This window comes from Esox lucius, chromosome 21, assembly GCF_011004845.1.
Source record: "Esox lucius isolate fEsoLuc1 chromosome 21, fEsoLuc1.pri, whole genome shotgun sequence".
In the NCBI taxonomy this organism is placed as follows: domain Eukaryota; kingdom Metazoa; phylum Chordata; class Actinopteri; order Esociformes; family Esocidae; genus Esox; species Esox lucius.
The window spans coordinates 27,660,674-27,686,989 of record NC_047589.1 but is presented as its reverse complement, the minus strand read 5'-3'; the positions used below and the strand labels follow the sequence as shown (position 1 = coordinate 27,686,989).

At 37.7% G+C, this 26,316-nt stretch overlaps 1 protein-coding gene across 2 annotated transcripts; it reads right to left on the bottom strand.

Moving 5' to 3' along the window:
• Positions 1–8,950: 8,950 nt before the first annotated feature.
• LOC117593645 (histone-lysine N-methyltransferase, H3 lysine-36 specific-like) lies at positions 8,951–23,458 on the bottom strand. 2 transcript variants are annotated; one of them, XM_034289442.1, is made up of 10 exons: positions 21,726–23,458; positions 19,771–19,907; positions 18,842–19,004; positions 17,968–18,157; positions 16,562–16,615; positions 15,428–15,481; positions 14,294–14,347; positions 13,701–13,754; positions 12,759–12,864; positions 8,951–11,549 (listed from the first exon to the last, which is right to left on the bottom strand). In XM_034289442.1, the coding sequence occupies exons 2-10, from the start codon at positions 19,889–19,891 to the stop codon at positions 11,299–11,301; spliced, it is 1,047 nt and encodes a 348-aa protein (XP_034145333.1). In that variant the 5' UTR covers positions 19,892–19,907; positions 21,726–23,458; the 3' UTR covers positions 8,951–11,298. The 2 variants fall into 2 exon arrangements, with proteins under 2 accessions (XP_034145333.1, XP_034145334.1); XM_034289443.1 differs by having other exon boundaries at positions 22,881–23,458.
• Positions 23,459–26,316: the final 2,858 nt, after the last annotated feature.

The window sequence follows — 26,316 nt, the reverse complement described above, 5'->3', positions numbered from 1 at the left end:
GGACGACGGGTTGTGTCCTCATCCGTTTCCATGTGTGTGATACCATCAGTTCACTCCATCGCAGCCGTTAAAACTACTTCTTATTAACAAGCGTAACTTGTCCTCCCTCGGCAGCCTCCCCTGCCTGTTTCAAACAGGGTAATGGCTCAACGCACCACGCCCCAGGTGAACCACGGTGACAAGACACAGACGGATGCTTAGACTGTGCTTCTGCTTCCCCCGTGCCGACACATTTGATTCAGAAAGCCAGCCTGGAAATGTATTAGAGGAGCTGAATAAGTAAGTGGGGGAATTTTTAGCAATTGACTGGAACCTCGCGGCGACCCAGGCTGTGTGAAATAGACTTGCGTAATAACTCTATTGGCTTGATTTGATTATTACTTGTCACAATGACTAGACAAGTTGGACTGTCAGAGCAAGTAGTCCCACAGAGCACGTTGGTACTTAATGTACCATGGCAAATAACTTCCATTTCACCTTCATTTTTATGCCTCTGTTCCGGCACGGCAGAGACAGACAGCGCCAAATACAGGCTACTACAGCACACTGCTCCTCTCTATTTCTGCCCACCTCTGCCCACCGAGCCTTGGCAAAACCCTGGGCACAATAGAAGAGGAGGTCTTCACTCTGGAGGGTTTGGCTCGATAATTAATTTCCTGACAAAGACCAGCATTGGGCAGTTTGCCTCGCCTACAGACAGACATAACAAAATGTTAGGTGAGGAATGGAATTCTTCTCTGCTTTAGGAGAGAGGTACATACATAGAGAGCCAATGAAAGCCTGAATGGATGGGGAGAGAGAGTGAGAGAGAGAGAGCTCAGACAGCTCTGTGATTTTTAGAGACGAGTTGAAAACCCTGACGGTTCAATTTTACCTCTGCCTAGATACCTGGCGCAGAGTGGCTATGACGGGAATGATTAATGTTGCTGACGAGCTAAATACTAAACCATCAGTGTTTGGAATAGCAACATGACAACAGGAATAGCGGTTAACAGCCCAGCTACGCACCTAACCTCAGCAACCCATGATTGGATATGTATGTATATATATATATATATATATATATGCATATATACACACACACACACACACACACACACATACTGGTTTATATGGTTTAGAAGGACATTTTTCAAAAATAGGTGCTTTGGTGGTTTAAGGGGACTATTGATTCTGATGGTCCTAAAGACTAAAGAGAAACATCAAACAACTGTTTTTGATTGTAGTAACAACAATCTCACTTCAAATTTTCATTAAAAAAAATTGTTTATGTTAAAGTGACAACCTGACATTTCACAGGCTTATGGGGACGGGGCGGGACAAGCAGAAATATGGTTTAATGGGACCTCCCTGGTTTGGCTGGACATTGCCTTACACACAAACACAGACATGTCAGGACCCTGAACAAAGAGGACACTATGGGTTTAGCTGGACGTTGGTTTACACACACACAGACGTGACAGGACCCTGAACAAAGAGGACACTATGGGTTTAGCTGGACGTTGGTTCACACAAACACAGACGTGACAGGACCCTGAACAAAGAGGACACTATGGGTTTAGCTGGACGTTGTTTCACACAAACACAGACGTGACAGGACCCTGAACAAAGAGGACACTATGGATTTAGGTGGACGTTGGTTCACACAAACACAGATGTGACAGGACCCTGAACAAAGAGGACACTATGGGTTTAGCTGGACGTTGGTTCACACAAACACAGACGTGACAGGACCCTGAACAAAGAGGACACTATGGGTTTAGCGGGACGTTGGTTCACACACACACACACACGACAGGACCCTGAACAAAGAGGACACTATGGGTTTAGCGGGACGTTGGTTCACACACACACACACACACGACAGGACCCTGAACAAAGAGGACACTATGGGTTTAGCTGGACGTTGTTTCACACAAACACAGACGTGACAGGACCCTGAACAAAGAGGACACTATGGGTTTAGCGGGACGTTGGTTCACACACACACACACACGACAGGACCCTGAACAAAGAGGACACTATGGGTTTAGCTAGACATTGGTTCACACACACACACAGACAGACGTTACAGGACCCTGAACAAAGAGGACACTATGGGTTTAGCGGGACGTTGGTTCACACACACACACACGACAGGACCCTGAACAAAGAGGACACTATGGGTTTAGCTGGACGTTGGTTCACACACACACACACACACACACACATACATGACAGGACCCTAAACAAAGAGGACACTATGGGTTTAGCTGGACGTTGGTTCACACACAGACATGACTGGACCCTGAACAAAGAGGACACTATGGGTTTAGCTAGACGTTGTCTCACACACACAGAGACATGACAGGACCCTGAACAAAGAGGACACTATGGGTTTAGCTTGGACGTTGTTTCAAACACACACACACATACATGACAGGACCCTGAACAAAGAGGACACTATGGGTTTAGCTGGACGTTGGTTCACACACAGATGTGACTGGACCCTGAACAAAGAGGACACTATGGGTTTAGCTGGACGTTGGTTCACACACACACACACACACACACAGACATGACAGGACCCTGAACAAAGAGGACACTATGGGTTTAGCTGGACGTTGGTTCACACACACACACACACACACACACACAAACAAGACAGGACCCTGAACAAAGAGGACACTATGGGTTTAGCTGGACGTTGGTTCACACACACACACACACACACACATACATGACAGGACCCTGAACAAAGAGGACACTATGGGTTTAGCTGGACGTTGGTTCACACACACACACACACACATACATGACAGGACCCTGAACAAAGAGGACACTATGGGTTTAGCTGGACGTTGGTTCACACACAGATGTGACTGGACCCTGAACAAAGAGGACACTATGGGTTTAGCTAGACGTTGTCTCACACAAACATACATGATCACCAGTACAAGGAATGCACATCAACATTAGTGGTCATTTAGTTTAATTAAATCCCTAAGGTTTTACTCAATGTCTTGTAAATGTTCTGCCCTCTTCTATTTGAACTTCTGATTAGATGCTAACTGCATTTTGTAGTACTGTACTGGTAAGTGTTCAATGACAATAATGTTGAATCTTATCTAATATTTAAACTCCGACAATTTTTTTTTTCTTAACATCCAATAACTTAAAATGTTTTAATCACCAAATTGTAAACTAAATTGATATTTAACATTTCAATAGGATGCTGAAATCTGTACTCAAATGGAATGGAAATGATCAATTCGTACTTAGGGTTAGAGTTGATATTTGAATTACAGACTTTTCAGTTTTTTGTTCCCATTATCTTAGACCACAAAGATTGCTAATCATACCTTCTTCAAAACATATAATTGGTAATATTGAATAAAATCTGAATTTGCTGAGAACAATGCATTGAAAGAGACCATTTAACATCGAAAATCTTCTACAAAGCAGATGTCACATTAGTGTTTGGGTCAAAATCTGTCGCCACCTCCAATGAAAGTGATCTTTCGCACTAAAATTATTCTATTAAAAAGAAGACAGATTAGGGTTAGAGTATATTAGACGCCTAAGATTGTTACTTACATCTTTATAAACTCATTACGTTTTATTTTTCAATAGAATGCTGAAAGATGTAGCAGAAAGCAATTAACATGATCACAAAGTCACATATAAAATCTCTCAAACAGACAACAGATTGGGGTAAACGTAGATATTTATTTTCAGACCTTACTATTCCACTTTTCTCTTTTATCTTAGACCCTTTTTTAAATTTTTAAATTACACAACATTTTAAATTGACATTTAATATTTCAATAGGATGCTGAAAGCTGTAGCTTAACGCAATGCAAGTGATCAATTCACACTAAAAACCTTCTCTTAAACAGAAGACACATAAGGGTTAGAGTAGATAGTTAAATTGCAGACTTAGATCCCAAAGATTGGTACTTACATCTTAATAAATGCTTCTGAAGTTCTATTAGAATAGGATGTTCAAAGCTGTAGCAGAATGCTATGATAGTGATCAATACGCACAAAAAATATTAAGTTGACATCTCAAACAATATGGCCTCCATTCTAACTTTTGTGAAAAACATCTCCTCGGAAACCGCTGAACGGATTTGCATTTGGAATTTTGAAATCTCAAACGATTTGACCGCAATAAGTTAATGAATTAAAATCATAGTGCAGTGTACATGCAGTGCGCAGCGTGCGCGCCTGTTCAAGTGGTTCTATAGTTAGTGAAATTTTTAATTGTAAATGGCCTCAGCCATTATTATACCTATACACCCCATGGTGGCACTGTAGCACTTAGTCAAATGTTGTAGGTTTGAGCATGCATATCTCATGAACTGAATGTCGTAGAGTCATGCAGCCAAGTTCCATACATGCCCCTTCTCATGCTGGCTCAATTGAGCCAAATGTTTTTGTGTCCTAGGGCAAGTGAGTGAGTGACTGACTGCCCCTTATTAAATAGCGTAGTGGTTAGAGATGCAAACTACCAAACAAGAGGTCTTGTGTTTGAATCTCGTCACATTCAAAATAAATTATGCATTAGGATTTGTTCTGGATAGACAAAAACTTTGCTGTCCACAACCTTCATTAGCTACGTTATTGTAAGCCTAAAATAACTGTTTACAGTTGTATTGTGACTATTTCTGGTTGGATTTTCGAAGTACGCATCCATGCATGCTTTCTGGGGTAATATAGGCTAGATCACATCTCCTTGGGCAATAAAAGAGTAGGGGTTTCCACAATTCATCTTTTCACTTGACAAAAAGTCGGTTATCATCGCCCATATTGATAGTTATTGTATCAATGACATTCACGAATGAAAGAAAAACAAATGTTGTTGTGCCATGAAATGAAATTGCTTTGGCAGTGTAAAGTTAATCTTCAGTCTCACTTGCAATTGTTCAATTATTTTGACTATTCCAATTAGTAAGTTAGCAGATACTAGTAAGCCTGTTACTGGCTAATAAGCTGTTAAAACGGCCCTTTGCAAAAGCCATACAGTTCATCGATGGTATTTGTGGTAAATATAATAAGAAACGTTAGTCAGTTTAACACTGCTAAATGAGGGCCGGCTAAACTAGGCTTGCCTGGTTCCTTTTCTAGTTTGAGAAGGTATGTTAATCAGTGTTCTTCATTGTTCACTGCAATGGATCTATAGTAGGGGTTGGACGATATGAGAATTTCATACCACGATTATCCTGGCCAAAGTTATCCCGATTTATGATTTTATCCCAATTAATGACAATCCCTACAACTCTGGTTTCTAGCTCAAAACGGCTGATAATAAAACAGCAGATAATAGTGTGCAATCTTGTGCATTTAAAAATCCATTACAGAATAAATAATATCAAAGGTTATTAATAATTAACTAATACTATAATAACATACACATCTGTAAATGCGTATTGCTGCCAGCTTCAATGACAATACATTTCAGAGGATGTTTAGTGGCATTTAGAATTGCCATTTGTACTTCATTTACCATCATTGCACATCTATACATTGCACATCTGTATGTCACATCTGTAACATACACTTAATACTACAAAACTTAATACAAGTACATTTTCTGCCCTCTTCTATTCGTTAACTGCATTTCGTTGTACTGTACTTGTGCTTGTTCAATGACAATAAAGTTGAATTTAAAAAATATATATATTGAGATATGCGCTCCACCAGTTAAATAAAACAAGTAGTCAGGAACACTTTGGTGACTGCTGGTAAGAGATTTCTTAAGTCACTTATCTTAGGATCAGGGGTGAAAATAGATTTAATTTCTAACCCGGAACTGACCTGTGGGTGCATGCACTTCCGTGTGCATTTTGTGCCTTATTAGCTAAGGATAGGCCTATTTGATGTGTCGATTCTATATAATAACTTTACAATTCACTATAACAGCTCCCCGTTATGTTGTGCGCATCATGTATTGTGCAGATCATGCAGATCTAAAATTGTATTTCGGCCCGCGAAAATGATATTCTATTTGTGTTGTCCTGTCACTTTCAGTAGGAAAGCCTTAACAATTTGCCTACAATATAAACAAAATGATAATTAGAACATCCAAAGGGATGTGTATAATGTATATCCTACTCATATGTTCTACAATTTGCAGTTTGTTAACAGGTTTTTTCTGCATGCATCGTAGCTGTCTTCTAGGATATCAGTGGTTTGAGCTCAACATTGTTTCAACTGCTACAACACGACTACATAACGGGAAGAATGAGCACATAGCCTACATTACAGTTAAGTATTTTGCAAGTCAATACAATTCAGTTAATAGCGAATCTGTCCGTTTCAGTACTTTATATTCTTGTAATAAATATATACATGTTAATTAAATGGTAATCTGCATGAGAACTAAAGAACATTCATTTTGTCTTGCCTAAGGCCAGAATCGGCCCTGGATACAGACAGTCAATGATAACTAAATATTGATTTATATTTAATTTCACATGACATACAGGTGCTGGTTATATAATTAGAATATCATCAAAAAGTTGATTTATGTCAGTAATTCCATTCAAAAAGTTAAACTTGTATATTATATTCATTCATTACACACAGATATATTTCAAATGTTTATTTCTTTTAATTGTGATGATTATAACTGACAACTAATGAAAATCCCATATTCAGTATCTCCGAAAATTTGAATATTATTTAAGACCAATACAAAAAAAATATTTTTAGAAATGATGGCCAACTGAAAAGTATGAACATGAAAAGTATGAGCATGTACAGCACTCAATACTTAGTTGGGGCTCCTATTGCCTGAATTACTGCAGCAATGCGGCGTGGCATGGAGTCGATTAGTCTGTGGCACTGCTCAGGTGTTATGAGAGTCCAGGTTGCTCTAATAGTGGCCTTCAGCTCTTCTGCATTGGTCTGGCGTATCGCATCTTCCTCTTCACAATACCCCATAGATTTTCAATAGGGTTAAGGTCAGGCGAGTTCGCTGGCCAATTAAGAACAGGGATACCATGGTCCTTAAACCAGGTACTGGTAGCTTTGGCACTGTGTGCAGGTGCCAAGTCCTGTTGGAAAATGAAATCTGCATCTCCATAAAGTTGGTCAGCAGCAGAAAGCATGAAGTGCTCTAAAACTTCCTGGTAGACGGCTGCGTTGACCTTGGACCTCAGAAAACACAGTGGACCAACACCAGCAGATGACATGGCACCCCAAATCATCACTGACTGTGGAAAATTTACACTGGACAACGTGGATTCTGTTCCTCTCCTCTCTTCCTCCAGACTCCTCTCTTCCTCCAGACTTGCATTTCCTTTGATTTCCAAAGGAAATGGAAAATTTACTTTCATCAGAGAACATAACTTTGGACCACTCAGCAGCAGTCCAGTCCTTTATGTCTTTAGCCCAGGCGAGACGCTTCTGACGCTGTGTCTTGTTCAAGAGTGGCTTGACACAAGGAATGCGACAGCTGAAACCCATGTCTTGCATACGTCTGTGCGTGGTGGTTCTTGAAGCACTGACCCCAGCTGCAGTCCACTCTTTGTGAATCTCCCCCACATTTTTGAATGGGTTTTGTTTCACAATCCTCTCCAGGGTGCGGTTATCCCTATTGCTTGTACACTTTTTTTTCCTACCACATCTTTTCCTTCCCTTCACCTCTCTATTAATGTGCTTGGACACAGAGCTCTGTGAACAGCCAGCCTCTTTAGCAATGACCTTTTGTGTCTTGCTCTCCTTGTACAAGGTGTTAATGGTCATCTTTTGGACAGCTGTCAAGTCAGCAGTCTACCCATGATTGTGTTGCCTATAGAAGTAGACTGAGAGACCATTTAAAGGCCTTTGCAGGTGTTTTGAGTTAATTAGCTGATTAGAGTGTAGCACCAGGTGTCTTCGATATTGAACCTTTTCACAATATTTAAATTTTCTGAGATACTGAATTTGGGGTTTTCATTAGTTGTCAGTTATAATCATCACAATTAAAAGAAATAAACACTAGAAATATATCAGTCTGTGTGGAATGAATGTATACATTATGCAAGTTTCACATTCTGAATGGAATTACTGAAATAAATACATTTTTTGATGATATTCTAATTTTATGACCAGCACCTGTATATGCACTCTAGCAACTTCCACAAGCAAAAAAATACATATATTTGCGATAATGCAGTTATGAGCTAAAGCCCGCGGTAGTCATCACATGACCGCTGAGTTGTGGTGATCGTCACAGCCCTAATTACAAAAGCATGGCTCTGCGGTAAAAGTGCCAGGTATAAATAAACAGGCCTGCCTGCAGTCCAGACCTGTCATCCATTGAAAACTATTGGCTCATTATGAAATGACAAATATGACAAAGGAAACCATGGAGAAGCTGCAACCCTATATCAAGAATAGGAAAACATTTAACTTTCAAAACTATAGCAATTGGTCTCCTCAGTTCCCAAACGCTTACAGAGTATTTCTAAAAGAAGTGGTGATACAACACAATGGTAAACATGCCCCATCCCAACTTTTTTTGTGTTCCTAGCATCAAATTCAAATGGGCATATAGTTTTCCAAAAACAATATTCCAACATTTGATATGTTGTCATTGTATCATATAATTCAAAACAGGGATACATGATCTGCACATTATTGCATTCTGTATTTTTTTACCCAGCGTCCCAAATATTTACTATCAAACTAGACTCAACATTTTCAACTAATCACGAATGCTTGAAAGTCTCCATAAGGCATAACGTCCTCCTACACCACCATAAACACAAACACTCCATAAAATATGAAAACAATTCATACAGAAATTGAATGTTTGAACGGTCTCCCTAAGGCATGGTGTCTTCATTTTTACTGACTAAAAGAGTGACCGGTCAGAATAACCTGGCTGATGGAGGCACTATATAAAGGGCAATGTTTAGCGAGACGACAAATTCAGGCTGACTTAATTTAAAGCAAATACAGGCACACTACACTTCTACTATTCAACTTAATGCGTCTGATTTTAATTACAGAAATCAGCTCGTCTTAACCATGCAAAGAATAGAACTAGAATGCTGATGATTAGCTACAAGGATGACACACATCAAACAATCAAATGTCTACCATCGGTTCAGGAGTGGAGACAGCCCGCTGCAGCTCACAAACTGATCCACCTGTAGTGAATATTTCCTTCTGCAAAACAGAACTGCTCTGCACATCTAATGCCGCTAATATTTTATCTGCTTACAGCCTATTAGGGATGGTATCACTTCAAACTTGAGGGATATGGATACTTTAGCAAAGCAGTGTATAAAGACTACAACAAATGCATCCTGTAGTTGTTTACTGGTCTCAAATCACAGGAATTATGGCCAACTCTTTCAGTCACAAGTTTGTAACTCATTTGTTGGTTTTTAAGCATGAATATTATATAAATATTAAGAATATTGCCACATTTGACAAGTACAATTTCAGCAAACAAATAGGTGAATAATTATGAAACCCATTTGCAAAAACAAACGACAACTTAACAATTAAAATGGATCAACAAAAACAAGGTGGACATAAAAACTATTAAATTAAAACGTAGGCCACACCTTGAACATGGATGTGCCACCATTTGGTCTGTAATGTGCAAGTGCATGGGCTACTTTTTTGGTAAAAAGTTGAATTATTAAATTTAAAACGTAACAAATATCTACATTTATAGCACACCGTTAAAAAGACTAGTCATAACATTTCATTTTAAAATTAATGCAAACAAATGCTAAGCAATTAAAGGTTATTGTAGAAAAGTATTTTAAAAGTATTCAGACCCTTATTCTAAAAAATGTGTTAAAAAAATTACTTTCATAGCAATTACTGCCTCAAGTTTTCTTGTGTGTGACCCTACAAGCCTGGCATATCTGTATTTTTGGGGTTTCACTCACTCTTCTCTGTAGATACTCATAACCCCTGTCAGGGTGCATGGGGAATGTCACTGCACAGCCATTTTCAGGTCTCTCTATAGATGTTTGATCGGGTTCAAGTCCGGCCTATGGCTAAGCCACTCAAGTACATTCACAGACCGGTCCCATAGCCACTTGTGTTGTCTTGGCTATGTGCTTAGGGTGGTTGTCTTGTGGGAAGGTCAACCTTCACCTGAGTCTGAGATCCTGAGCGTTCTGGAGCAAGTTTTCATCCAGGATCTCTCTGTACCTTTCTCTGTTCATCTTTCCCTTAAACCGGACTAGTCACTCTGTCCCTACTGCTGAAAAACACCTTGCTTCACCATAGGGATGCATTGGCCGTATGACCAGTGCCTGGTTGTCTGCAGACATGACGCTTGACATTAAGCCCAAAGGAGTTCAATTTTTCCAAAATGGAAACATTTTAGAATGATGGAGACCACTGTTCTTCGAGACCTTCAATGATGCAGACTACAGGAAACCAGGCACCGCACATCTGGCCAATGCATCCCTACAGTGAAACAAGGTTGGAGCAGCAACAGGTTATGGGGATGTTTCTCAGCAGCAGGGACTGGGAGACTAGCCAGGATTGAGGGAAAGATAAAGACAGAGAAGTACAGAGAGATCCTGGATGAAAACCTGTTCCAGAGTGAACAGAATCTTAGACTGTGGAGAAGGTTGACAATCCAACAGGACAATGACCCTAAGCACACAGCCAAGACGATGCAGGAGAGGCTTTGGTACAAGTCAGTGAATGTCCTTGAGTGGCCCAGCCAGAACCTGGACTTGAACCCGATTGAACATCTCTGGAGACCTGAAAATGGCTATGCAGCATTGTTTTGCATCCAACCTGACAGAGCTTAAGAGGATCAGCAGAGAAGAATAGGAGAAACTACCCAAATACAGGTGTGCCAAGCTTGTAGCGTCATACCCAAAAAGACCCTAGGCTCACACCCCTCTTCCATTAAGGGATGAGAATAATAGTGTATATTTCATATTAGGGGTGGGCGATATAACCCAATAATATAATTATTTAAAAAACGATAACAGTATTGATTGAATTATCGTCAAGCCCTGTCATATTTCAGTTTCTTATAAACGTGCAAAAAAAAATTAAACCCGTTTTGTTTTTATTATGGGGTATTGCGAGCAAGTTCGATTTTTTTCCCCCTCATAATTTAATACATTTTAAATGTAGGCTATACTGTAACCAAATGTAGATTAGGGTCTATCGCCACTCATTAATTCACTACACAGCAGATTCCAAAGCAAGTGCATAACCCATTGTCTTTTGAGATGCTGATATATAATCATACTTTTTCAATGTGTTATAGTCACAAAAGTTGCTTTTTTGATTTGACCGTATAAAATGTTTAACAAATTATGTACTGAATGATAATCTTTACATTTGTGTATTGATCGCTTTTTCATTTTGCCTTCTGAATGTCAGTCCTTTGTTTCTTACAAAGTCTCGTATGTTTTGAGGGGACCTCATTTTTAGAAAAGGTTCTTCTGCATCTTTGCATTGTTTGCACTCCAGCATTGTTGCTGTTTTTCCTTGGATGATGTGGTTGCCAAAGTGCTTCATCACAGCTTGTATTTCTGTTTTGTTCCATGCTATTCTTCTCATGATTTTTCTGGGTTTGGAAACATCTGTAAGAAAAACATTATGAGCAACATAGAATTTCTAAGCAATAACACCAAAATATTAGGTTATAGTCAATACTACCAAAATATTTGGTTATAACAGAGTATCTTAAGTGTAGAAATAATTGAGTATTTCGAAAATGTATGAAACTGAAACAGCTTGGCTAGATAATAGCAATCCTAAATTAGCTTAGGCATAACAAACTGACAAAACCACACAGTATATTGGCTTTTTACCAGGGGCCAAAATGCTAAGTGTTATATTTGGACACCATCCAAAGAACACCTACTACTGTATTACACTTATATTTATAGTATTAAATATTTATTTCAGATTTTCCATATTCCCCTCGTCTATACTCTTTGGAATTGCTGCTAATCTACATTTTTATGTATATTTTGAAATTTTTTTCTTTATATTTGACTTAATGATTACTGCGTAGATGTCGTGGGCCATGATATAAGACAAGTGTGTGAACAGACACGCATGTTACGTGTCTCTAATCGAGTGAGAGCTAGCTTGTAACTCCAAACGCCGGGTACAGAACCTTGTAGCTCGGCAATGATGCTCATTCTATGGTAAATTGTGCATAGCTTTGTTAAAAACTAAGACAAATCTTAAATATTCTATTTTTATTTAGTGACATGTCAATTAAGCAATAAACTATTTGAAGCAGGGATACCCTAAACACATGAAAAAAAATTGGTTTGGTATCTACAGCTTGAATTTGATTGTTTTAGGGTTAATATACAAGATGCAAATAAGGCTAACTAAAATAGTCTACAGTGTTTATGCTATTTCAAGATGGAATGGCTTTAATGTAAGCATTACAGCTTGATTGGCCAAAACGCATGAACATTTTGTCTATAGCCCGCTGAATCCCTATTGCTAAAATTTTATACCCATGTTAATCTCTGCAAATTTTGAAAGACTAATATAACAAACGTAAACATGGCATATTAAATGCAAATGAAAAAAAAAACTCATGTTGGGCAAGTCTGTGCCCATTGAGGTCTGGAAACCGGCTACCTTTGTTTCTCCATTTAAATAAATCAGAAGCCAATTGAAATATTGGCTTGATTATAAAAACAAATAAATATATCAAACCCATCTCCAAAATCAACTGGTACTAGCAGTCTCGATGTTTAAGAATTGTTTTTGTTGTGGACAGTTTTTATCATACAGTATGAAGATCGGGGCAAGAAAAGACACACCTTTACATTGCATTCCAGACCACCTGAGTGATGACATTGTGCCACCACTGCAGACATTGCATTTGTCCAAAGAGGATGCAACAGCATGTACAAGAATATGCTGACACTGGAAAAAAAAATTAAGAGAATTGCCATTAACAAACAGTACATTACTGTTCTATTCCAATTACACTGGGGAGAACAAGTATTTGATACACTGACGATTTTGCAGGTTTTCCCCACTTACAAACCATGTAGAGGTCTGTCATTTTTATCATAGGTACTCTTCAACTGTGAGTGACGAAATCTAAAACAAAAATCCAGAAAATCACATTGTATAATTTAAGTAATAGATTTGCATTTTATTGCATGACATAAGTATTTGATACATCAGAAAAGCAGAACCTAATATTTGGTACAGAAACCTGTTTCTGTAGTTCTTGACCAGGTTTGCACACACTGCAGCAGGGATTTTGTCCCACTCCTCCATACAGGTTGGAGTCTGTTTGTTTGATTGAGTGTGTGGATAGGTGTCGTTTATACAGGTAACAAGTTCAAATAGGTGCAGTAAATACAGGTAATGAGTGGAGAACAGGAGGGCTTCTTAAAGAAAAACGAACATGCCTGTGAGAGACGGAATTCTTACTGGTTGGTAGGTGATCAAATACTTATGTCATGCAATAAAATGCAAATTAATTAATTAAAAATCTTACAATGTGATTTTCTGGATTTTTGTTGAAGTGTACCTATGATAAAAATGACAGACCTCTACATGCTTTGTAAGCAGGACAACCTGCACAATCGGCAGTGTATCAAATACTTTCTCCCCACTGTACATTGGGCATATACCACAACCATCATGCATGGTTGATTACAAGAACATTGACAATATCCAAAGTCTTACATTATATAAACAGCTCTAGTTCCAGTATATTTAATGATTGAAATGAAATAAAAAAGCACCTCTTCAGTGTTCTCGGTCTCTGTAGTAACGGACATTTCTTGGACATGGATTTGCTATGAAGAGAAAGAAGACATTTAAAATCATTAGCCCAATAGTATTATAATATCAAACTAGACTCAAACGGTTTAACTAAACGGTTTAACACAGGCAATATTTCACAAACCCCAGAGATGCATTAATGCTCTATTAAATTGGTTACCAAACACAATGAGGGCAGTAAAAAGCAATGTGACGTCATACCCATGGTATACAGTCTCACAAACCAGGTAGGTGGAATCATGAATACCTATTGGCTGATAGCCAATATATATGGGACCGTATACCATGGCTATGATATCACTTTAATTCTCTAATTGCATTGGGAACTATTTCAGTAGAGCAACAAGGCCCAGCAGAGGTTTATGGTGTATTGCCAACATATTCCATGAAGCATTGTGCCTAAAAACAGCTCTTAGTTTTGGTATATTGGGCATATACCACACCCCTCATGCCTGGTTGATTACATGAACATTGACAATATCCAAAGTCTTACATTATATAAACAGCTCTAGTTCCAGTATATTTAATGATTGAAATGAAATAAAAAAAGCACCTCTTCAGTGTTCTCGGTCTCTGTAGTAACGGACATTTCTTGGACATGGATTTGCTATGAAGAGAAAGAAGACATTTAAAATCATTAGCCCAATAGTATTATAATATCAAACTAGACTCAAACGGTTTAACTAATCACAAACACTAGAACGTCTCCATAAGACATTACGTCCTCCTACACCAGTATTAGATCATAAACACACACACACTCCATAAAAATTGAAAACAGTTCAAAGTGGAATTAAACAGTCTCCATATGGCATGCTGTCCTCGTACACCAGTATAAGATCATATACACACACACACACTCCTCAACACATGTAAACCGTTCATACTGAACATTTATGTTTGAAAGTTCCCTTTAAGGCATGGCATCCACATATAGAAGCACAGAGAAACAAATCCACGTCACCATTAAAACCATGAAGAATATTAATAATAGGAAGCACTCAAATATTTTGATGTCAGCACATCTGGCAAGGGTAAGTTACTGAATTGCCTTTCCAATTTAAGATCTTACTCAAAGATTTCAATTGTCTAAGCCAGGTGGTTTGTATATTGGATGCTGATTGTCCGACTGCCGTGATACGTGGAGGCAATAAATCGGGGGGAGGGGGGTGTTATATGACCAATATACCTCGGCTAAAAGCGGTTCTTAGGCACGATCAAACACAGAGTGCCAGGACACAGGCAATATTTCACAAACCCCAGAGATGCATTAATGCTCTATTAAATTGGTTACCAAACACAATGAGGGCAGTAAAAAGCAATGTGACGTCATACCCATGGTATACAGTCTCACAAACCAGGTAGGTGGAATCATGAATACCTATTGGCTGATAGCCAATATATATGGGACCGTATACCATGGCTATGATATCACTTTAATTCTCTAATTGCATTGGGAACTATTTCAGTAGAGCAACAAGGCCCAGCAGAGGTTTATGGTGTATTGCCAACATATTCCATGAAGCATTGTGCCTAAAAACAGCTCTTAGTTTTGGTATATTGGGCATATACCACACCCCTCATGCCTGGTTGATTACATGAACATTGACAATATCCAAAGTCTTACATTATATAAACAGCTCTAGTTCCAGTATATTTAATGATTGAAATGAAATAAAAAAAGCACCTCTTCAGTGTTCTCGGTCTCTGTAGTAACGGACATTTCTTGGACATGGATTTGCTATGAAGAGAAAGAAGACATTTAAAATCATTAGCCCAATAGTATTATAATATCAAACTAGACTCAAACGGTTTAACTAATCACAAACACTAGAACGTCTCCATAAGACATTACGTCCTCCTACACCAGTATTAGATCATAAACACACACACACTCCATAAAAATTGAAAACAGTTCAAAGTGGAATTAAACAGTCTCCATATGGCATGCTGTCCTCGTACACCAGTATAAGATCATATACACACACACACACTCCTCAACACATGTAAACCGTTCATACTGAACATTTATGTTTGAAAGTTCCCTTTAAGGCATGGCATCCACATATAGAAGCACAGAGAAACAAATCCACGTCACCATTAAAACCATGAAGAATATTAATAATAGGAAGCACTCAAATATTTTGATGTCAGCACATCTGGCAAGGGTAAGTTACTGAATTGCCTTTCCAATTTAAGATCTTACTCAAAGATTTCAATTGTCTAAGCCAGGTGGTTTGTATATTGGATGCTGATTGTCCGACTGCCGTGATACGTGGAGGCAATAAATCGGGGGGAGGGGGGTGTTATATGACCAATATACCTCGGCTAAAAGCGGTTCTTAGGCACGATCAAACACAGAGTGCCAGGACACAGGCAATATTTCACAAACCCCAGAGATGCATTAATGCTCTATTAAATTGGTTACCAAACACAATGAGGGCAGTAAAAAGCAATGTGACGTCATACCCATGGTATACAGTCTCACAAACCAGGTAGGTGGAATCATGAATACCTATTGGCTGATAGCCAATATATATGGGACCGTATACCATGGCTATGATATCACTTTAATTCTCTAATTGCATTGGGAACTATTTCAGTAGAGCAACAAGGCCCAGCAAAGGTTTATGGTGTATTGCCAACATATTCCATGAAGCATTGTGCCTAAAAACAGCTCTTAGTTTTGGTATATTGGGCATATACCACACCCCTCATGCCTGGTTGATTACATGAACATTGACAATATCCAAAGTCTTACATTATATAAACAGCTCTAGTTCCAGTATATTTAATGATTGAAATGAAATAAAAAAAGCACCTCTTCAGTGTTCTCGGTCTCTGTAGTAACGGACATTTCTTGGACATGGATTTGCTATGAAGAGAAAGAAGACATTTAAAATCATTAGCCCAATAGTATTATAATATCAAACTAGACTCAAACGGTTTAACTAATCACAAACACTAGAACGTCTCCATAAGACATTACGTCCTCCTACACCAGTATTAGATCATAAACACACACACACTCCATAAAAATTGAAAACAGTTCAAAGTGGAATTAAACAGTCTCCATATGGCATGCTGTCCTCGTACACCAGTATAAGATCATATACACACACACACACTCCTCAACACATGTAAACCGTTCATACTGAACATTTATGTTTGAAAGTTCCCTTTAAGGCATGGCATCCACATATAGAAGCACAGAGAAACAAATCCACGTCACCATTAAAACCATGAAGAATATTAATAATAGGAAGCACTCAAATATTTTGATGTCAGCACATCTGGCAAGGGTAAGTTACTGAATTGCCTTTCCAATTTAAGATCTTACTCAAAGATTTCAATTGTCTAAGCCAGGTGGTTTGTATATTGGATGCTGATTGTCCGACTGCCGTGATACGTGGAGGCAATAAATCGGGGGGAGGGGGGTGTTATATGACCAATATACCTCGGCTAAAAGCGGTTCTTAGGCACGATCAAACACAGAGTGCCAGGACACAGGAAATATTTCACAAACCCCAGAGATGCATTAATGCTCTATTAAATTGGTTACCAAACACAATGAGGGCAGTAAAAAGCAATGTGACGTCATACCCATGGTATACAGTCTCACAAAGCAGGTAGGTGGAATCATGAATACCTATTGGCTGATAGCCATGGTATACGGTCCCATATATATTGGCTATGATATCACTTTAATTCTCTAATTGCATTGGGAACTATTTCAGTAGAGCAACAAGGCCCAGCAGAGGTTTATGGTGTATTGCCAACATATTCCATGAAGCATTGTGCCTAAAAACAGCTCTTAGTTTTGGTATATTGGGCATATACCACACCCCTCATGCCTGGTTGATTACATGAACATTGACAATATCCAAAGTATTTAATGATTTAGATGTTAGGGCACCGGGTAATTGTATCACACAGTACACCTAAATGGATGCATCGTAATTCGTAATATTCCTCCACTAATTTCTTGAAGTGTTTCCCTTAAATTTTTTACTCGTCTGTTTATACAACAAAGAGTTGTCAGTTTGTTTTTTTTCAACTTGTTTTGAAAGGAATAATTTGTATGTTGTGCAAATCTAATGGCAAAGACTACAATTACATTTTCATTCCAGGTTGTTACACAAAATGTATATGTCCAAGAGTTTTGTATACTTAGTGTTGGCAAGCCACGGTATCTTAGATTATGCTTCAAAGAACATTAGAATTTACCTTATTTCGCCACGGCCAGTCCGAGTCACCATAATCATAGGAAATTTCCTCTCCAGGTTTTATGTCGGACGTTGCAAATAAACAGAGATGGGGCTTCCCTCCAACTGTTAGCCTTTTCATTTTGCTGTTCGGATTGATATGGTCATCGTTGACAAATCTGGCAAGTGATTCAGTGTTTGCTGCATCAATACTAGACAAATAGAAAAATATTTCTTAGGCTTTTTGCTAAACCAACTATTCTATTAGCCTACATTATCACTGTACAAATATACACTTTCCAGTGATAAATGCTGTCATGTTCACAATTAAATATACCAAAAGACTGCATTTTAAACCTATATTTTAGATGCAAGTAATTTATGTTTGCAGCCAATACAACTACAGATATTATGTCACTCCTCCAGTGCCCGCCCTATTCAGACATCTGGATAACTACCCTGCTAAAATCATGCACATGCAAAACCTTCTTGCAATCTCCGGAGGTTGAACCCCCATGGGGAGAACCAAATTAAACATTATTACTTTGACAATAATTAATGGGAGCTTTGAATGACTACCAAACAATCTACCAGTATATGCAGGGCAATTAAAATGTCACTGTGCAAACATTTTTGAACAGACATGCCTCTTTAACAACACTAGCTTTGGTTCCAATCCAAGTTCAGTGCAGATTTCCATAATCCAGGGTGGTGAATCTGATTACATAATATAGTTTTTTGGCAACGCCCCCCCAATGTTTGGCATGGGGCTACCTCTATAGCTTTCGACAATCATTGCCCATGCCACTTTAATAGTACCAAAAATTATAGGTATGTAGTTCTTGCTTCAGAAAGTTAAGACTTTCATAATGTTACAAAGTCAGAACCAGACTTACCACCACAGTTTCCCATTGAAACTTAGGTCAAACATGAAAACATTAAGGGCATCACTGTATTGTATTCTTCTTCTTTTGCTCTCATCAAATGTAATAAAGTCCCCTCTGTATTCCAGCAGGAAGTCTCCTTTTCCAAAGTAGCTATTGCTGAATACTCCATGACCTACACAGGAGAAAAAAGTAGTTAACATTCATTCATATACTATATTCTACTGTGCTCTACTGTTGATGTCTATGACTAGCATAGGTGTGTTATGATCTGGAACAAAATGTGTGTTAGCACGGTGCTCCTATTTCTTCACCAGTTTGTATTAGAACGAGGACAAGGACATAATGACCAGCATATACTGTGAAAAAGGCTGTGTTTCCATATTAATGCCCATGGTTTTGGAACAGGATGTCCAACAAGCTCACATAGGTGTGATGGTCAGGTGTCCACATACTTTTGGCTATATAGTGCATGTGGACTGGATTTTGTGAATTTGGCTAGTTCAGCCACAACCATTGATTACAGGTGAATTTAATTGAGCACACAGCTATGAAATCTCCATTTACAGTTCATCAGTATCCCACCCTGCTAAAGGGTGCTAATACCAATCAACTTTCAGTGCTGTTTTAGTGAAGCTGAAATGTCTAGGAGAAAACACAGCAGAGCCATGTTTTTAATGCCATATTGCCCAGCCCTACCTCACTGTGCCAAAAATAGAGCGTGTTTGACATTTCAGATAACTATTTTGAGATTACCCAAATATAAACTGTTCTTGTTGAAATGTAAATGTCAATAAACAGGTTTTTAGAACACAATTTTATCCCTGCATTTTAATGCAGAATCCTGTGTTACCGAGACCTCTGCCCCCTATACATTTCAGTGTTTTGTTCAGATGTAGTAAGCATGGTCATAAGTCAAAATGAAAGACTGTAAAACTCACCTTTGAAGGGGTTAATGAACTTCTTTAGAAAACCAACTTTGTCCAGTGAATTGGAAATATAATATAGTGCATCTTGTTCAGGATTTCTGCCCCTTCCTCCTCTCCTTTCTTTGAGGCTCATTGTTGTTTATATGTTCCTAATCAATGAAAAGCAAATGCTACCATTAATTATGGATTCAAAAACATATACATTCAAAACATATAAACAAGAGAATATTAGAGATATGACCAATCAACATCACATACAATGCTTAGGCTGCCACCGTTTAAACTACATTTACAAAATACCCAACCTCACATGGCTAACAAATAAAAAAAAATAAAAAACACACCATACTAGACAGTCAGCCAGAATTGCTAACGTTACAGCACTCTCCATTCTGACCGGAAGATGTTGCAAACTCGTATGGCTCAAGTAAAAAGATCCTGTCAGAATTCTGTGCCTCAGTGTATGCATGCCTCCTATTCTAATCTTGCAGAATTGATGACGTGCTGCCGCAAAATGCAAGTTGGGTTTATCAGAGTTACTTGAATCGTGAGAGCCCTAATTTCATATTGAATAAACGTATTCATGTTATCAATCAACGGGATTAACCTCCAAAAAGATGAATACGTAGACGCTAAATATTTTAACCATAGTCACTGTATGATGCTGGTTAGCTGCATAATTGCATAATGCAAAGCACCAATCTGCTCGCGTATATGTTATTGTACTTGCTGCGTTATGAGGGGTGGATAATGCATTTAACAGGCCTAGGGAAGCTACTGATATGACTTTCAAAGTCACTTAATGCCTGAACAGTGCCTCAAAATAACACCCATAGGCAAATGATCATTACCACAACAATGCTTTCTGTTGTCGAGCGCTGATATTAAAGACCTATTCACCAATATTGCAGTGTCATGGATAGATCACCTAATGTTTGTCAAGGGTTATGATAATGTAAGTCTTCCTTAAGTTATCCCACATTTAATTTAATAGTTGCTATTACTACAATATATTAATGTACGTATCAAATGTATTATTTTATTTCCTTTTGCTGAAATGCCTGCATAAACACAAATACTTTGGGATTGCAATAGTTAACTTAAGGTCCATAAACTTACACTGCATTAAATATATTAGAACCCCGACATTCAGACTTATAGACGTATTTATAGGCATTCAGACATATTCAACTATGTAAATCTGTCTTAAGTTCACATTCCTAGCAGTATCATACAAGCAAAAAAGGATACAAAATATCCTCTTTAAACAGCAAATCTCATAATAGATTTATAGCTTATTTATATCATGTTAAACTCATGCGCTACACTGTACTGGATGCATAATAGTTTTTAGCCTCAAAATCATAATACCTTTCTTAACAAAACAAAGTAAATTATTTTTACTATATACATAACCATTTGAAAGGGAAATGTGGAGATTAAATGGAAATTACTTAATTCTAGTCTAATTGAAGCATTAAATGTAACATTTTCATCCTTAGTAATGCCAAGATCTGATGTCTCCCATGGTAGGTTCATCTCTTTTTCTCTACTTCTGATCACCAGCTTTCAAATTCAAAACAATTTTAACAATATGTTGACCTGGGACCTCAAACTTACTGCCCAGATAGAAAACATTACTTAGCTAATCATAGTCCAAACTAGTAATCACTAGAAGTGTGAAACTGGTCTAGTATATAAACTAGTCATATTTTAATGCAATGTGTCATGAGACAGGCATCACAAAAATGTTACACCTTTTATTTTTCTAAATTTCAGACAATAGTATAAAACAAAAATTGCAAGATTTAAAGCGAGCAAAAAGATAAACCCTCATGATGTACTGACATTGAGAGCACCCGATGTTCACAAATTCATGAAACTATTAGCATTTCTTTCAAACAAAAACTGCACAAGCTTGTGAAAACACAAAACAAGTGAAAGACCTTATGTATTGCATAACATACCTTAACAAGGGTCTCTAAATCAGCTCCAGAGCAACTGTCCTGGTTGTTGTCATTCCAACCCCATGTATATGCAGCCACATTCAGTTACTAACCGTATAAATATTTCTTCACTTGTGAAATACAAAGTCTAAATATTTCTTCACTTATGAAATACCAAGTCAATCATCTGACCAAATGTGCTGCGTTTACATCACAACCCAACATACAGGGTTATTTGAACCCAACTGTAATAGTGAACTATGAGTGATGAAAGACAGTTCTCCAACTCAATATCAATTGTGGCTTTAGTATGGGGCTACTCAGCCACAACAGGTAGACCTATCAATGTACTTGCCACTCGTTCCCCTTGTTCTTACTATTAGACCGCACAGGACCCCCGCAGTTGAGCAACAACGCCTGAATGCCTTTTTAACATGTGTTAAAAAGGCCTTCACTATTTAACACAGAGTCAAACTTACCCAGCCACTATGCCTAAATAAAATTACAAAATACATCGGCCAAGTGTTTTGACAATACACTATATTCATATTATATTACTATTACTCACCTATTTGGGTGAATGAGGGATACATCAGTCAAATTATCAGATCATGACAAGAGGAACACTTGTCATTCCTCAAACACGGCCAAACACAAAGCCATGTATTGGCTTTTTATACAGTTTCTAAACAACACTAAAAGCGAAATCATTTTGAGAGAAGAAACTGCTGGCACTTCAGAGCCCATTGAATGTCCATCATTACATTCGCTAACGTTAGCTTGAAACAATTACTTAACTTACCGCTAACAAGCAGACGACAACAATTAACTCACGTTTCGGACAGAAATACGATATTAACAAATGTTTTAAGCACATGCAAAAAAAAAAAAAATTAGCCAGACTACAAAAACACTCAGGACTGACTATAAAACTGCGAGACACTCCAACAATAACATCAACGCAAGTTTAATCTCAGTAGTATTAACCCATTAGCCTGCTTGAACAACAGAACAGGAGAAGTACAGTACATAATTACCAAGCTACAAGTACTATAGCAGTCATTACTCTACCCTGTTCACGTTTGTGTTTAAACTGCACATTTTATATATTTTAGCTATAAAATTGTAAACTAAATAATACATTTGATCAATTGTGTGAATAGAAAAATTACTTACCTATTTAGTAGTGAAGATAACCATTAGAAAAGTCCTCTTCGCGTCGCGGTTTCTTTCAGGTGATGTCTTCTGAGGTAAAATAAACTTCAGCATAACTTGGCGGGGTTTCACTAGCTATAGGCTCGCGACATAGAAAGTTGATAGTTTGCCGCCAGAATGCGGTGACTCACAGCCGCAACCGCGAATCAACGATCGTCCCCGTTATTGACAGAAGCAGTAGCCAATCGGTGATCAGACATGCATACAACCCATGAGCCAATGAAAAAAAATCGTATCAAGCTGCACTACCAACAACCAGACATAGGGGGAGTATGGGCTGTGTGTGATACACAACAAAACCAGGTCTTTATGGTATATTAGGACATGAGTTAAAAAAGCAGGACATAGTTAATAACAATGAAATAAGTACTTCTACAGTGCCCGACTTATGGGGACATTGAAAATGTCCTCATAAACCAAAATGTCCTCATAGTGCTGGTGAGATTTCAGGTCAAATGTCCCCCTATACCATATAAACAAGAACACACACACACACACACACACACACACACACACACACACACACACACACACACACACACACACATATACATTTACATACATAAAGTCCAGAGCACCTGCTGTCATTTCCTGTATATCCAGATCTATTGGCCTATTTTCTATGTCGGAGTTACATCTTTTCGCCCCCAAATCATCAATGACAGCCACTTCTGACCAGACAATTAATCTATTATCTTCCAATAAACATAAACTAAAACTGGCTACATAAAACAAAACTACTGACTAGATGCATGAGAGGTCGGAAAATGTGTTTAATAGTCGAAATTACAATAATTTCATCAACTTACCAACGAGCGTACTTCGGAAGCTCCTAATATTAATGGTCTTCAGTGCTGGAACTATCAGTGTTGGGAACTATTGGCAGTTCCACTACACGTGTTACTTTCGCATTCCAAAGTTCTATGGCGGTCTATGGGAGTGTTTATGTAAGGTTATGTTAGGTTTTTCTGTAGGAGTATCGCCCCGTTAAAATAATTCCTTCGTTAATAATGTTACACAGAACTTTATTATATTAAATATGTGAGGCGTGTTACAGAAAAAAAATACATTTTCCATTACGGACTATGAAAGCGTGACTAAATACTAATTTTTAGAATAGCCTTCGGTAAAAGTAAAAATGACATAACATTATTTAATATTTGAATCACAGCTTATAGTGTTTTGACATCTACAACCCAAGTGCATTTTACCTCAAACTTGCCACACTGAAAAAAATATATCCTATAGTTTCCGTTTCGTTTTTGTTAACGATTATAACCTAATTTATAATCGTAAAAGTGGTTGTATCATGTTATTGATTTGAATTTAAGTTTAACAGTTTTGAAAACAGTATTTTAGCAGTTGAAGTGAGAAAATATTTGCCTCAAATTTGAGGCCATATCAGGTTTCAAAAAAAACAGACGCCAAATACCTTTATTCACCTTGTTGTCTCTCCATTCCGAGTTATGAACTAAATACAGTCACTGCCACTGACAATGAAGCTCAAAGCCTATTAAAACGATTTCGTTTTGTATTAATTGTATTTTCATTTTAATCCATTTTTCATTGACCACTATCCTGAATTTAATACATAAAAAAATATATAGCAGACGAACCGAATTGTGCCTGAAAAATTTGAAATAAAACTATTTTAAGAACAGAAAGCTGTTCTAAACAGAATAATCTTAAAGGATTATATGCTTTATGGACCGGGATCAAGACCAAGTGAAACCCCCATGCCATATTGCCATCATAAACATTCCAACATTCCCAGGGGTCTAGTACAATTTTAACACCCTATTCTAAATGTTTAGAATAGCCTCGGCCTACTCATCGGATTGAAGAATCAAACATTCAGTGTAAAAGTAAAATTGACATAACATTATTTAATATTTGAATCACAGCTTATAGTGTTTTGACATCTACAACCCAAGTGCATTTTACCTCAAACTTGCCACACTGAAAAAAATATATCCTATAGTTTCCGTTTCGTTTTTGTTAACGATTATAACCTAATTTATAATCGTAAAAGTGGTTGTATCATGTTATTGATTTGAATTTAAGTTTAACAGTTTTGAAAACAGTATTTTAGCAGTTGAAGTGAGAAAATATTTGCCTCAAATTTGAGGCCATATCAGGTTTCAAAAAAAACAGACGCCAAATACCTTTATTCACCTTGTTGTCTCTCCATTCCGAGTTATGAACTAAATACAGTCACTGCCACTGACAATGAAGCTCAAAGCCTATTAAAACGATTTCGTTTTGTATTAATTGTATTTTCATTTTAATCCATTTTTCATTGACCACTATCCTGAATTTAATACATAAAAAAATATATAGCAGACGAACCGAATTGTGCCTGAAAAATTTGAAATAAAACTATTTTAAGAACAGAAAGCTGTTCTAAACAGAATAATCTTAAAGGATTATATGCTTTATGGACCGGGATCAAGACCAAGTGAAACCCCCATGCCATATTGCCATCATAAACATTCCAACATTCCCAGGGGTCTAGTACAATTTTAACACCCTATTCTAAATGTTTAGAATAGCCTCGGCCTACTCATCGGATTGAAGAATCAAACATTCAGTGTAAAAGTAAAATTGACATAACATTATTTAATATTTGAATCACAGCTTATAGTGTTTTGACATCTACAACCCAAGTGCATTTTACCTCAAACTTGCCACACTGAAAAAAATATATCCTATAGTTTCCGTTTCGTTTTTGTTAACGATTATAATCTAATTTATAATCGTAAAAGTGGTTGTATCATGTTATTGATTTGAATTTAAGTTTAACAGTTTTGAAAACAGTATTTTAGCAGTTGAAGTGAGAAAATATTTGCCTCAAATTTGAGGCCATATCAGGTTTCAAAAAAAAACAGGCGCCAAATACCTTTATTCACCTTGTTGTCTCTCCATTCCGAGTTATGAACTAAATACAGTCACTGCCACTGACATTTAAAACGAATTTCGTTTTGTATTAATTGTATTTTCATTTTAATCAATTTTTCATTGACCACTATCCTGATTTTATCAGAACAGAAAGCTGTTCTAAACAGAATGAGTAATTACAACATGAGGCTACGGGGCGCATGAACTGGGTTTTATATCAACATGAACCAAATTGTTCCCTACTCATGAACACATCGGTTTGTGGGGGTGGGGGTGGGAGGGGGGGGGGGGGGCGTGGGGGGAGGAGGTCTAGTATAAAAAGCCCCCATTTGGAGACATCCTGTCTTTAGCCACTGTGCTGTGCGGCTGGATCGAAATCACACGAGGTGAAGTGGTGAGTAATGTTATTTAAACAGCACTGGGGTTGTTTTCTGCTGAGATAATATATTTTGTTCGCAGCAATAATTTGGTCTCGTTAGCCAGCTGTATCCTATTTGTC